General features: G+C 37.0%; 1 protein-coding gene across 1 annotated transcript in view; it reads left to right on the top strand.

Moving 5' to 3' along the window:
- The window catches only part of KMT2E (lysine methyltransferase 2E (inactive)), a 96,794-nt gene that overhangs the window by 39,829 nt on the left and 41,827 nt on the right, over positions 1–15,138 (top strand). Inside the window, exon 4 of the mRNA XM_041722314.1 lies at positions 13,596–13,710. Within this exon, the coding sequence (XP_041578248.1) occupies positions 13,596–13,710 (115 nt within the window). The remainder of the gene's footprint in view (positions 1–13,595; positions 13,711–15,138) is intronic.

The raw sequence follows: 15,138 nt of genomic DNA, 5'->3' as shown, positions 1-15,138 counted from the left end.
TGCTCTCTCTCTCAAATAAACCTTTAAAATAAATATCAAATTAAAGGGTTCTCTCAGAATGCAGAACATTCTGTTAAGGGGAAAGGTAGACGCAAAGAAGTTTGGCACGTCATGTAATAATTAGAAATTAAGTGGAAGAAAAGAGAATTTAAAGCATATTTGGTAAATAACACCAAGTTTGATAAGGTTTTATTTTTTATTTTTTATTTTATTTTATTTTTTTGGTAAGGTTTTAAAAACATAAGGCTGCTTGAGAGTTAATTGGAACTTCCTATTGTTAGTGTAATTGACAGATTAAGAGATTACTAAGAATTGTCTTTTAGTCATAAAATATTTGAAAGTCTTTTATTCCCACATCATCATTGAAAGTAACTAAATATTGGGGCAGCCCAGGTGGCTCAGCGGTTTAGGGCTGCCTTCCGCCCAGGGTGTGGTCCTGGAGACTCAGGATCGAGTCCCATGTCAGGCTCCCTGCATGGAATGGAGCCTGCTTCTCCCTCTGTCTGTGTCTGTGCCTCTCTCTGTCTGTCTGTCTGTCTCTCATGAATAAATAAATTAAACCTTAAAAAAAAAAAAAGTAACTAAATATCACATGAATCTAACAGTGGTTAATGTGCTCAGTGTTCTGTACGTAGTAGAAAATTAATGTAGGTAAATCAGTGAGGTGAGTTGGTCCCATACTTGAGAATTGAAGGAACTCAATTGCAGACATTATTAGTTGTAAAGAGCAAGTTGCACATTTTAGTATCCCTTTCTTAAGTAAAACAAAGTTACTAATTTGGACCATGGGCACCATTTGCTCATGAAGAATACTTTTAAACTATACAGGATACTAAGTGTTTTCTTCAGGGAAGCAAAGAAAGCAAAGGTAATTTATAAGTGGGGTTGAGGAAGGAGTCTTAGAGAGGTAGCACTTTTTACATGCTCTGATCAGAATCAGGACTCTTCCTGAACCTACTGAATCTGAGAGAATTATTTATAGTTCAGATTACTCAACCTTACATTTGAAGTCCTCAGCTTTATCTTGAAATGCTGCTACTCCGATCACATAGCTATCTTCTTGCTGGAGAAACCATTAATGGCTCTGTACAGTTTTTCAGAATAAAGGTCATGTTCTGTTCCTTAGCTAGATACCCAGGGTATTTTTTGAACTGGTACTTGGCTGACTTTATCTGCTTTCATCTCTGGCCTCTTCGGCATACCTTTAACCCTCTCTGCTCTGAATTTTAGCAGTTCTTTTCTTTGAGAGAGAACACATGTGTGTACTCTCTCCCTCAAATAAATAAATACTTTTAAAAATCCAGTATTCAGGGATCCCTGGGTGGCGCAGCGGTTTAGCGCCTGCCTTTGGCCCAGGGTGCGGTCCTGGAGACCCGGGATTGAGTCCCACATCGGGCTCCCGGTGCATGGAGCCTACTTCTCCCTCTGCCTGTGTCTCTGCCTCTCTCTCTCTCTGTGCAACTATCATAAAAAAAAAAAAAAAAAAAAATTGTAAAAAAAAAATCCAGTATTCATCTCAAGTGTACAATATAATGATGCAGCAGTTTTATACATTACTCAGTGCTCATCACAATAAGTGTATTTGGGTTTTTTTTCCATTTGCTTTTATTGAAATTTGATTTGCTAACGACATACAGTATAACACCTAGTGCTCATCCCATCAAGTGCCCTTCTCAGTGCCTCTCACCCAGTTACCCCAAACTCCCGCCCACCTCCCCTACAATAAGTGTATCTCCTTTATCTATTTCACCCATCCACCTCCCTGCTAGCAACCACAAGTTTGTTCTTTGTATTTGAGTTTGTTTTTTTTCCTTTGTGCATTTGTTTCTTAAATTTCATGAGTGAAATCATATGGTATTTGTCTTTCTCTGACTTATTTCACTTTTTCATACCCTCTATGTCCATCAGTGTTACAAATGGCAAGGTCTCATTCTTTTTTATGACTGAGTAACATTTCTATGTGTGTATGTGTATATACAGCTTCTTCATTCATCTGCTGACAGACACTTCGGTTGGCTCCATGTGTTGGCTGTTTTAAATAATGCAGTAAACATAGGGGTGTATACATCTTTTTGAACTAGTGTTTTCATTTTCTTTGGGTATCTAGTTGTGGGATCACTGGATCATATGGTAATTCTGTTTTTTAATTTTTTGAGAATCCACCATACTATTATCCATAGTGGCTGCCCCAGTTTACATGCCCACCAACAGTGCATGAGTGTTCTTTTTTCTCTACATCCTTGCTAATGCTTGTTATTTCTTGTGTTTTTGATTCTAGCCATTCTGACAGGTGTAAGGTGATACCTCGTTGTTGTTTTTTAAAGATTTTATTTGTTCATGAGAGACAGAAGCAAAGACACACAAAGAGAAGTAGGCTCCATGCAAGGAGCCTGATGTGGGACTTGATCCTAGGACTTGGGGATCATACCATGAGCCAAATGCAGATGCTCAACCACTGAGCCACCCAGGCATCCCCTTGTTGTTTTGATTTGCATTTCCCTCATGATTAGTGATGTTGAGCATCTTTCCATGTGTCTGTTGGCCATCTGTATGTCTGAAAAAATGTCTATACAGGTCCTCCACCCATTTTTAATTTGGATTATTTGGGTTTTTGGTATTGAGGTACATGGGCAATTCTTTTTAATTTGTGCTTCCTGGGGATCCCTGGGTGGCGCAGCGGTTTGGCGCCTGCCTTTGGCCCAGGGCGCGATCCTGGAGACCCGGGATCGAATCCCACGTCAGGCTCCCGGTGCATGGAGCCTGCTTCTCCCTCTGCCTGTATCTCTGCCCCTCTCTCTCTCTCTGTGACTATCATAAATAAATAAAAATTAAAAAAAAAAATTTAATTTGTGCTTCCTAAACTTCAGTGAACATGTGCTTATTGTAGATTTCTGAGCCTGATCTTTAAAAAATTTCGTTCCTTCAGTTAAGTAGAACTGTAAAAAAATTATAACCTGCATCACAGGTGATGTGATGTCATGATTGTGTTAGTCATGCTTAGAAAAACATGCTTAAACATGTCTTGGTACTTGTATCTCTGCATGTGTACTTTGTGTGGAATACCTTCTTCATCTCTTCCACCTCTTTCTTGGGCTTGTTAACTTTTCATTCTTTAAAATTTGGTAAATATGATTACTATTATGAAGAGCCTCTGTACATACCTCTGATGATACTACTGTAATCATTGTTATACTTGTCTTCCCATACATAAATTTCTTAAGGACTGCTTCTTTCACTTCTTTATTTCTTAATTTCCAGCATCTCAGTGTCTTTTTTTTTTCTTTTTTTTTTTTTTCTCTTGTGTCTTCTGCTTACAATGTGGGCTTAAATGTTTATTGAGTGAATTAAAACTATGTAAGTTCCTTAAAGACAGGGACTGTGTTTTATCTTTCATAGTCCTTGGCAAGCACCAGCCCCCAATATTTGTTTAATCTTTACTAGTCAAACTGAGGCCTATGGATGGAATGCCCAGAGGCTCTGTGAACCCTATGAAGTTTTATTTTTTATTTTTTGCTGTTTTAATTTTGAGCTAGAAAAAACATTTATTTTTTTAAAATTATTTATTTATTTATTTATTTATTTATTTATTTATTTATTTATTTATTTATTTATGATAGTCACACAGAGAGAGAGGCAGAGACACAGGCAGAGGGAGAAGCAGGCTCCATGCACTGGGAGCCCGATGTGGGATTCGATCCCGAGTCTCCAGGATTGTGCCCTGGGCCAAAGGCAAGCGCCAAACTGCTGCGCCACCCAGGGATCCCTAGAAAAAACATTTAAATCTGTTTAGAGTGATCTTGGTTGACCTCCACTTTATACTGAATACCATCATGAGATTTCAGCTCAAGTGCTTATTTGTGATTGATGATCTTGGTGTACAGATCACCTGAAGACTTAGTCTAACATGTTTCTCTAAATACAAATCTACAAAGAAAAATCTCCCTCCCTCCATTGCAGGATTTTGTATGTTACTTAATTTTGACAAATAGCTAACTAAACAAACATCATTCTAACTGACCTCTTCATATTCCTTGAAAACTCCCCATGCCATTTTTCCTCTTTTTGCATATATTTGGGATATTGTCTTTCTCTATCATTACTGGTTTTTTAAAAAAATTTTTTTTTCAGTAGAAGATATATTCTTGGTATAAATTCCAATGTTTGAAGTCCTGTCTTTCAGAAGTATTCTCACTTTATAATGAAACCTCATGATGTTATTCCTTATCCTCCCTGTTACTCAGGATAGATACGGTCTTCTCTTGAATCCCCTTCATTCTAGAACCTTGAACTTTGAACTTTTGCAGATTCCCCAAGGAGATCTTACTAGGTTCAACTAAACATTGAGACTAGTAAGACTATCATAGGCCACGGTTGGCACTAGTCTACATGGTATACAAGACAGGAGTCACAGTTTATCAGAGGTTAGCATCAGTTGTTCATTGTCTGTATGAGACCATGTAGGAGTTAGCCATCCAGAAACTATTTTCTTTGGCTTCTGAGGTGACTGGTCAGGTACGAAGAGACAAGGTCCACATTGAGTGGTATGAGTCTCCTGATTCAGAGCCCTTATACGCCTCAGAGCCAGTATTTCTTGTAACAATCATAGGCAGAGTTTCCAGGTTCCCTTCAAGGAGGAGCATGCCAGTTAGAAGAGTTACTGTATCTTTGGGAAGTTCAAATCTGTGACATCCTCCTCAAATCTTTATAGTTTTCTCCATCTAGACACAACTTACTAACCAATCAGGGCCATTTTAATTTGCTGAGTAATATAGCAGATTACCTTATCAGGTTTTAGGGTAACAGAGAGGGGTAGAAAGTTAACTAAATAGCAAAATCTCGGGGATCCCTGGGTGGCTCAGTATTTTAGCCCCTGCCTTCAGCTCAGAGCGTGATCCTGGAGTCCCGGGATCAAGTCCCACGTCAGGCTTCCCTGCATGGGGCCTGCTTCTCCCTCTGTCTGTGTCTGCCTCTGTGTGTGTGTGTTTCATGAATAAATAAATAAAATCTTTAAAAAAAAAAAAAGCAAAATCTCACACAGGAGGAATGAGTTTTGTTAAGTATCTGCCCATACTTTTCTTATGACATTATCCTGTTTGTGTCTTGCATAGTAGGTTTTATGTACCTGTCTCTTTTTGCTAACCCTGCCGTTCCTTCCAGGATCAGAAACTGAGTGATAGGAGTATGTTTTATATATCTGTTTATTCTGTCTAGGATCTAACAGGTTACCTTAACCACATAGTGAACACCATCATAGAAATTTTGTTGAATTAGAGTTTGTATGCTCCTTTGACCATAAGGTAAATCCACTAAAAAGAACTTAGAAAAAATGTTATGACTACGATTTGTCATAGTTGGAAACAAAGTGTAGGTTTAAACTTTCTGGATGAAGGGCTATAAACAGTTGTGTCCTCCAGTATTACTAGGGTTGCTCTTATTTTAATGTCTATATGACTTCTTTGGAATAGGGACTACAGAATGATGTCTCCAGATTGATTCTTTGATGTACTGAAAGCATATGTTGGTGATAAAATACAAATTTGAGAATACAGTGAGTCAGCAGAAAATGGCTAATGTTTCTCTATAGGCAAGGATAGAAATATTAAAATAAGGTGATTTTTTTTTTACTTTAGTATAATAAGCTATATCAAAAGAATCTTGAAAGTGATCATCATGAGATCATCATCACTTTCTACAGAGTGTATTATACTCATGACTGGAGTACCAAACCTATTACATCTTATTGAAGAAATAAATGGATCTGAAGAAAGATAAATGATCACCAGGGCTTAAGGGGCTATGTTAAAAAGATGGTTAATAAGGAGTTCCTGGCTGGTTTGGTTGGTAGAACATGAGACTCATCATTACTCAGGGTCATGAGTTCGAGCCCCACTTTGGGTGTAGAGATTAACTTAAAAATTTTTTTCTTTTTTCTTTTTTAAATTTGTTTCTTGAAAGTTAATAAGTTAATAGGTGGCTCAGTGGTTGAGCACCTGCCTTTGGCTCAGGTTGTGATCCTGGGGCCCTGGGATTGAGTCCAGCATCAAGCTCCCTTCAGGGAACCTGCTTCTCCCTCTGCCTGTGTCTCTGCCTCTCTCATGAATAAATAAATAAAATCTTTAAAAAAACCAAAAACTTTCCAACCAGAAACCTTAAAGTTGTTACTTTAAAAACCGTTTAGAGGCACTTGGGTGACTCAGGTAAGTGTCTGACTCTTGATCTCAGCTTAGGTTTTGATCTGTTCAAGCCCTGTGTTGGGTTCACACTGGGAGTGGAGCCTACTTAAAACAGAAGTGATTTAGGGGTACCTGGATGGCTCAGTTGGTTAAGCATCTGCCTTCTGCCCAGGTCATGATCTTGGGGTCCTGGGATCAAGTGCTGCATCCAGCTTCCTGCTCAGCGGGAAGTCCACTTCTCCCTCTGCTTCTCCCTATGCTTGTACGCATTCATTCTCTCTCTCTCTCTCTCTGTCTCTCTCTCTGTCAAATAAATAAATAAAATCTTGGGGAAAAGAAAAGAACAGAAATAATTTAAACATTTAAGGGGCACCTGGCTGGCTCAGTCAGTGGAGCATGCAACTCTTGATCTCAGAGTTGTGAGTTTGAGCCCCTCCGTGGGGTGTAGAGATTACTTAAAAATAAATCTTTAAAAAAAAACCATGATTATCTAATATCTTAAATGTGCAGAGGTGCCTGGGTGTCTCAGTCATTTAAGTGTCTGACTTTGGCTGGGGTCATGATCTCAGGGTCCTGGGATAAAGCCCTGTATCAGGTTCTGTGCTCTGCAGGATGTTTGTGTGGCATTTTCTCTCTCTCAAATAAATAAACATCTAGATATACAGTAATATTGAGAAAAATCATTTAGAACATTTGAAAAATGCTGCCAATGATGGCGATTTCCCTGCTTACTTAGCTTTTGTGTCAAAATTATGAATGATTTAAGCAGTAACTGGAATTAGAACATTAATGCCATTCTGTTGTCATATTATTTTCTATTTCTTATTTTGTTGGTAGTATGTAGCTCCTTGCCTCCTGGAGCTTGTGTTATTAAAAAAGACAAGGAAAAAAAAAAAGACAAGGAAAGTTAAGTATAGAAAAATGATGTACGTGGGATGCCTCAGTAGCTCAGCGGTTTAGTGTCTGCCTTTGGCCCAGAGCGTGATCCTAGAGTCCCGGGATCGAGTCCCGCATTGGGCTCCCTGCATGGAGCCTGTTTCTCCCTCTGCCTGTGTCTCTGCCTCTCTCTCTCTTTCTCTCTCTCTCTCTCTCATAAATAAAATCTTTAAAAATAAAATAATTGAAAAGCAATTTTAGACTGAATACTTAGTTATACTTTAGAGACATTTCTGAAAAAATAAGTAGTGTTGTACATCTGTATAATGCATTATAGTTGAGAAAATGCATTTTCAAAAAAAATGGATTTTAATATTCTTTCATTTGAGTATCATCCATATTGCTGGAGAGAAGGTGAAAGGGGTATATTTATCCCCACATTACAGATAATAAGTTCAAATTTAGAAAGGTGACTACTCAACTGTACACCCATTGAATGGCCATCCATAGACACTTATGTCCTAATTTCATGCATTTCTAAAAGTTTTAATTAATTAATTAAAGTAATCTCTACATCCCACATGGGGCTTGAACTTACAACCCTGTGAGATCAAGAGCCGAAAGTTCTGACTGAGTCAGCCAGGCATCCCCATGGTTTTGTTTTGTTTTTTTAAGAGAGAAGACTTGTTAATTTTTATGGAGTTTGGAAGAAAAAAATAAATATATGGGATAAGACTGGTAGCATACAAAAATACTACATGAAAAGTAATAAATTAACAATACAATAAATAAGTGCTATAGGAATCCATAGGATTTATAAACATTTTGATGAGTTGAAGCATTTAGGAAAGTACTCCTTGAGTATATGAAGTAAAGTTATGAGAAATGTGTTGAAATCAAGAAGTAAGGGTTGAGGCTTAGAAATAGAAATGCCTAGGATATTTTCCTGAGTTGGGTGGAAAGGAAATAGTATACCATTTTTACAGGTACCTATTGAATAAAAGATATGAAACGTAAGATAAGTGCAAAGATTTGCCAGTCTTATCTTACAGTTTTATTTAATATTTAAAGCAAATCCCCACATCATTTTACCTATGTTTTCTTCACTGTACATCACTTAAAGATAAGGATTTTTTTAAAACCACAATACTGTTATTTCATATGACAGAATTAACTTTCTTAATATACCCAGTTCATCTTCAGATTTCCCTTACTTGTCTGAAAACTCTTCGTAACTGGTGTGTTCTATTGACATCCAGACAAGATCCACACTTGTATTTGATTGAAATATCTTTGAATCTCTTTTTATCTGCAGCAGCCTTTTAAATTTGTTTTTCCTCATACCATACACTGTTGAAAAACTGAGTCTTTTGGTCTCTAGAAGTTTTAACATTCTGGATTTGGCCTGTTGCTTCCTTTTGCTGTCATGGATAAATCTACTTATCCCCATATTTCTGTAAACTGGTATTTAGATGTGGAGATGTGATTAGCTTCAGATTCTTTTATTACCTCTCTCATTTTCCTCCCTTTTTCTTTTCAGCATAATATTTTGTGTGTGGGACTTTGTAATTTCTGTTGTATAGTATTAGAGAGGTACATAAAACTTGGTTGTGTAACTTTCAATGATAAAAAGAATGAACAGATTCAGGGGCGCCTGGGTGGCTCAGTGGTTGAGCATCTGTCTTCGGCTCAAATTGTGATCCTGGGGTCCTGGGATTGAGTCCCACATCAGGTTCCCCGCAGAGAGCCTGCTTCTCTTTCTGCCCCCCCCCCCCTCAGGAAAAAAAAAAAGAGAAAAAGATTCAGGTGTTGTTAGCCTTATCTGGCCATTAGCTTTCAACCTTTCAAGGTTTTAGCATCCATTGGCTATCTGTTGCTTAAATCCATCATCTCTAGAGGGTTGAAAATTCATGATTTTTCTACTTTGATCGCTTCTTCTGCATTTATTAGCTATTAGGGAACTTCCAAAAGAAGCAGTTAGTATTTGAGTGTTGGCTTAGTCAACAAGAGAACATAATTCTTTTTTAAGAGAGCATATTTTTAAGTTTCATTTTAGAGCCACGTTACATATTAGAAAGCTCTATGCATTTCATGTCCTCAGTTTGTGAGAAACAGAATTCAGAGGTTTGAAAAAGAGAGTTCATCTACAAATGCTGTTTTGACCATTTGGCCATACCTTACTGCATACATATATGTATGTATGTATGTATCTGTTTTTTTCTTTAAAGACTAATTTATTTATTTTAGAGAGTGTGTCGACAGTGGGAGGGGCAGGGTGAGAGGGAAAGAAGCAGACTCCCTACTGAGCACAGAGTCAAACATGGAGGCTTTATGTCATGACCCTAAAATCATGACCTGAGCCAAAACCAAGAGTTGGACACCAAACCGACTGAGCCACCCAGGCACCCGCCTTTATTGCTCATATATTACAAATACTTTAATTATGTGCTATTTTTTAACACTTTGAATTGTCAGACTAGAGAGTGGTTATCTTTTGGGAAGTTTCCCTTGAATAGAGATTATCTTTTTGACAGTGATCATTGTTTCAGTGATTTAAGGACACATACAAAGCCATATATAAATGAGTACAAATAAGTATCCTGCTATTTGAAAAGTGACATCAAAATTATGTAAGTGAAATCTCATCTGTCTGTAGGGTGAACAAAGCACTATGACTTATGTTTTGATATGCAGTTATTTATAGAAATATGCTAATATAGTTTCTGTTATAAATGTTATGCCTGTATATTGTTATTTATGTATGTGTGTAGGTATATGTATTTATGTCTGTATGTATTGGCTAAACATAGTACTGTAGCAGCTGTTTACACAGAAATTTGTTATTGTATATTATCCCTTTAGCCCTGACATTAGAAATGTATTAAATGGGCCAGAAGATTTTGAGGGAAACTCCTATGACCTCAGTATAGTGATTTTTGTTATGAGTTCCTGCCAAGATATTATCCATATATAAATAGGGTAGGTTTACCTGGATTTAATTAATCATATTTTGAGTGGATATTAAATGATTTCTCTTATACATAGTTTTATAAATAGTGTTACACTAAACATCTCAAATCTGCAGGTCTTTGTCTAGTGGGAATTACTTTCTTAGGATAAATTCCCAAAAATGGGGTTACTGGATCAAGGATGTTTGACTTTGGTATTTGTCACAAAGTTGCACGTTTACCATGTTCTGGAAATGCAGAGCTTTGGGGACATTTAACACCATGGAGCTTTTAAAGAATATTTCTAAAGATACATGTTGTTGTGTTACTTTTTTTTAAATACTATTTTATCATTCGGGAAAAATCCTTAAAATATGTCAACCAAATTTATGGTTGACATTAAAGTAACACTTTCAAAAAGTGTTACCTTTTAAAAATTACTTTTAGTATAAGCAGCATTAGAGATGAGGATCTTGATAAAGAATTTCTACTTTTAATTACCAAAGTGTCAGTGGTGCAGCTTCAGTTTGAATCATGAGGTTATGTGTTTGTGACTGATTTACATGCTTGAATTTAACTGCTTTTGTGCTGACAGGGTTTGTTTGTTTTTTTTTTTGGAAAGTTTTTTTATGCTTAACCATTAACTACTTCAAAATAAAGTTTTTGCCATACTCTTTAGTAGTATATTCAGAGTTTGATCTAAATCTTTAAGTGTAAGTCTGGGCAGCCCTGGTGGCTCAGCGGTTTAGCGCCGCCTTTGGCCCAGGGTCTGATCCTGGAGTCCCGGGATCGAGTCCCATGTCAGGCTCCCTGCATGGAGCCTGCTTCTCCCTCTGCCTGTGTCTCTGCCTCTCTCTCTCTCTCTCATGAATAAATAAATAAAATCTTTAAAAAAAAAAAAAGTGTAAGTCTTTGTATTTTGACCAAAATATCTCATGTTGCCTTAAAAATAGTATTATAGATCAGGAATTGCCAAATTTTTTTTTTTTAAGATTTTATTTATTCATTCATAGCGGCACAGAGAGAGAGAGAGAGAGAGAGAGAGAGGCAGAGACACAGACAGAGGGAGAAGCAGGCTCCATGCAGGGAGCCCAATGTGGTACTCTATCCTGGGTCTCCAGGATCATGCCCTGGGCTGCAGGTGGCGCTAAACCGCTGCGCCACCAGGGCTGCCCTAGGAATTGCCAAAATTCTTTTTCCTTCTACGTAATATTTCTAAGATTTATTTGAGAGAGAGCACGCTTGCACATGCGTGCACATAGTCAAACACAAGTTGTGGGAAAGGCAGAGTGAGAGAGAAAAATCACTCCTCAAGTAGACTCCCAACTTGGGGCTTTGATCCCACGACCCTGAGATCATGACTAGAACTGAAATCAAGAGTCAGATGCTTGGCTGTCTGAGTCACCCATGTGCCCTGACTTCTTCCTTCTGTATAAGTTTTTTTTTTTTTTTAATATTTTTTTAATTCTTATTTATTTATGATAGTCACACACACACAGAGAGAGGCAGAGACACAGGCAGAGGGAGAAGCAGGCTCCATGCACCGGGAGCCCGATGTGGGATTCGATCCTGGGTCTTCAGGATCGCGCCCTGGGCCAAAGGCAGGTGCCAAACCGCTGCGCCACCCAGGGATCCCCCTTCTGTATAAGTTTTGAAGAATTTTTAAAGCAATTGATACTGTAAATCAGTCAAAGGCAACTTACTAATATCTATTTTATATGCATTTGCCCTTCTGTTGAGCATTTCCTCAGGGATCCATATTGTAGAAATATTCTCGTGTATTTAAAGAAGATCTGTTGAAGGGTCTATAAATGCAATGATGCCTTTAACAGTGAAAAATATAAAGAAATATCCACCAATAGGGAAATTGCTTTCTTTCCTTTTTAATTTCCTTTATAATTTTATTTATTTATATAGAGAAAGAGTGTGTATGCAAGCTGGGGAAAGGGCAGAGTGAGAACGAGAGCCTTTAAGGCGAACTCCGTGCTAAGTGTAGAGCCTGATGCCAGGCTGGATCACACAATGCTAAAATCAGGACCTGAGCTGAAATCAAGTCTGACACTTAACTGCCTGAGCCACCCAGATGCCCCCACCAGTAGGAAGATTATTAAGTAAACTATGTACATTTACATAATGAAGTCAGCAATTATTACCAGAAATAAGGTAGATAAGTATTGACACTGAAAGATGGAACAAGCAAATTGAAAAAGCAAATATAGTATATTGTCATTTTTAAAAATAAACAGCTCTTATGTATATTTATGGATAGAATTTAGAGGGAATTACATTGTATCTTAACATGAGTGTGAGTTTTGGATGAAGACATGGTTTTCACTTTCTTAGGTATTTAAGTTTTAAGCAATGAGAATGTATTGATTTTAAAATTTAAAAATATTTCTTTTTTAAAAGAAGGAGTGAACAAATAATTTTCAAAATAACAGCATAAAAACAATAAAATAGCAGCATAGGCATTAGGTGAGTATTGATTTTTAAAGTATTCAAAACATTTTGTAAGCTTTTCTGTAATTTCCTCCAGAACCATGTAACAACCTCAGTTTGTGCCTCCGTTCTTTCCTGGTTGTGGAATATTAGATCTCATGGCAGCAGTCACTTAGAGCTAAAATGAGACTTTGTATAGGGGAGTGAGACAGGAGCAGTGTATGAAGAAGCAGTTAACTATAGAAGTAGGACAACTAGAATGTAACTGCATTAAGAAGTCTTAAACCATGAAGAGTACAAATAGTACTAAGTTCTAAGGGCAAATTTTGAATGAGAGGATAAGGAGTATCATAAAATCTCAGTTGGTGGCTATGGCAAGAATAAGGGCACAGAAACAAATCATGTTTTGTGTGTGCAAGGCAGGAAGCAATTTCATTGTGAATTGTTCTCTGAAGTAGGTTCACTACCACATTGATCAATAGGAATTACCAGGACAAGGTTCAGGAGGATTGATATGAGTAAGGAAATTGGGAGAGTGGTATATGGAAAATGCTAGGCCAGGGAGCTTATGTGGCAGTCACAGAGGGTAAGTGTGTTAGTCCCAGTTGTATCAATTGATGGTCACGTCATCACTACTTAACCATTTCATTAATTGCTCATCTTACTACAGGCTGCTGCTTGTATTTTTTCATAAGCAAACCTTGGTTCATTATGAAGTTTCTTATTTCTTAACTTTAAATGATATTTTCCATGGCTTTATTACTTCTTGGCACACTAACACATACGTACAGTTTTGAACATTAAAATGTATACTTCATTCACATTGACACTGGGGCCCATGTAGATTCAGTATGTTCTTCATCCTGTTTAAATTGTTTCTGCCACTTTTGTCCTCCCCTGTGTGTAATGCCCCCAGTGCCACTGAGTATATTATATAATGTTCATTCTTCAACTGTATTTGAACTTGGAGGAGAGACATTGATTTTACTTAAAAGTTTTGTTATGACCCAGAATCTAGACAAGATATATAGGATATATCTTGTCCACAGGGTACAAAAAGAAATTTGTATAGACAATAAAGTAAATGCTTAATTTTAAATTGATGAGCAGAACAAAAATGAATGGAATTTTCTTTGATGCAATTTTTTTCCCCTTCCAGACCAGAATCCGTAGAAGCTAGCCCTGTGGTAGTTGAGAAATCCAACAGTTATCCCCACCAGTTATATACCAGCAGCTCGCATCATTCACACAGTTACATCGGTTTGCCCTATGCGGTAAGTGTCAAATATTTTTCTGGAGTGGTATTTTTTCTATCTAGAAGTTGAAAGTAGATGTTTGAGGTATTGTGCATAAAACTGAATATTTAAAAGACAATACTGTCTTATATTATCTAAACAATTAGGTATTAAATTTGCAGTTTAATTTTTTTATTGCTCTAACTATATTTATTCACGGGATTAAAATTCTAGAAGAGGCATTCTCTACAAGTTTTAAAATTATTATTATACTGTTAATAGTTTAGTGTTAGAGTTCTTTATATTCTCTATAAAAAATTCATGGAATTGTATTCACTATCTACCGTTGATTCTGTATTTTACATTGTAATTTATATAGTAAATTATGTAATTACCATTTATTGAGCACTTCTGTGTCATAGTTCTAAACATTTTTACATGTATTATCTCATTTAATCTTCAAAACCAACCTCATGAATGGGTATAATTTTAATTCCTGTTTCATAGCTGAAAAAATGAAAGCTTATCTAAATTAACTTATTCAGTGTTTCATAGCTAATAAGAGGCAGAGGTTAGATTGAAAGTTGTAGAACTGGACACATTTGTGATACTGTCCAGGTACAATTATTATTATTTTTAAAAATATTTTATTTACTTATTCATGAGAGACAGAGAGAGAGAGAGAGATAGGCAGAGGCACAGGCAGAGGGAGAAGCAGGCTCCACGCAGGGAACCTGTCGTGGGACTCAATCCTGGGTCTCCAGGATCGTGCCCTGGGCTGAAGGCAGCACTAAACCACTAAGCCACTGGGGCTGCCTAAAAAACCAAATTTTAAAAAATCTCCTGTTACATGCTTTATAGTGATAATATGTCTTTATTAGTCATTTTGTTTTTTGTTTTTTGTTTTTTTTTTATAGTTTTATGGTTTTATTAGTCATTTTGTTGTTGTTTTTTTTTTTAGTATCCACATTCCTGAAGTGTTTTTCTTTTCTTTTCTTTTCTTTTCTTTTTTTAAACCTCTGGTACCTGCTTCTATCTTGAAGGTGGAGCTCTTTGACCATAGGAGTTTTTTTGTGTGTTTTAAAGATTTTATTCATTTATTCATGAGAGACAGAGAGAGAGAGAGAGGCAGAGACAGAAAGAGAGAGAGAGAGAAGCAGGCTCCCTATAAGGAGCCCGATGTGAGACTCAATCCCGGATCCCGGGATCATGCCCTGAGCTGAAGGCAGATGCTCAACTGCTGAGCCACCCAGGCATCCCTGACCATATGGCTTGTAAGGATGTCTTTTGATTGGAGAGATGAGGGCAAGAGTTTGAGGGAAGTCACTGTGTAGGTGACTGAGGTTTTAGGTAGACATTTTCACTTCCTAGTATGGTTTAATATCGAGCTTTACCATGTCATTATTTTAAAGGTATTAAGGAAGAAATGGACCAATTTCATATTTCTTGAGAATGTAAATTAAGGAT

This window comes from Vulpes lagopus, chromosome 11 (genome assembly GCF_018345385.1).
Source record: "Vulpes lagopus strain Blue_001 chromosome 11, ASM1834538v1, whole genome shotgun sequence".
Taxonomy (NCBI): domain Eukaryota; kingdom Metazoa; phylum Chordata; class Mammalia; order Carnivora; family Canidae; genus Vulpes; species Vulpes lagopus.
This window is presented reverse-complemented; position numbering and strand designations above follow the sequence as displayed.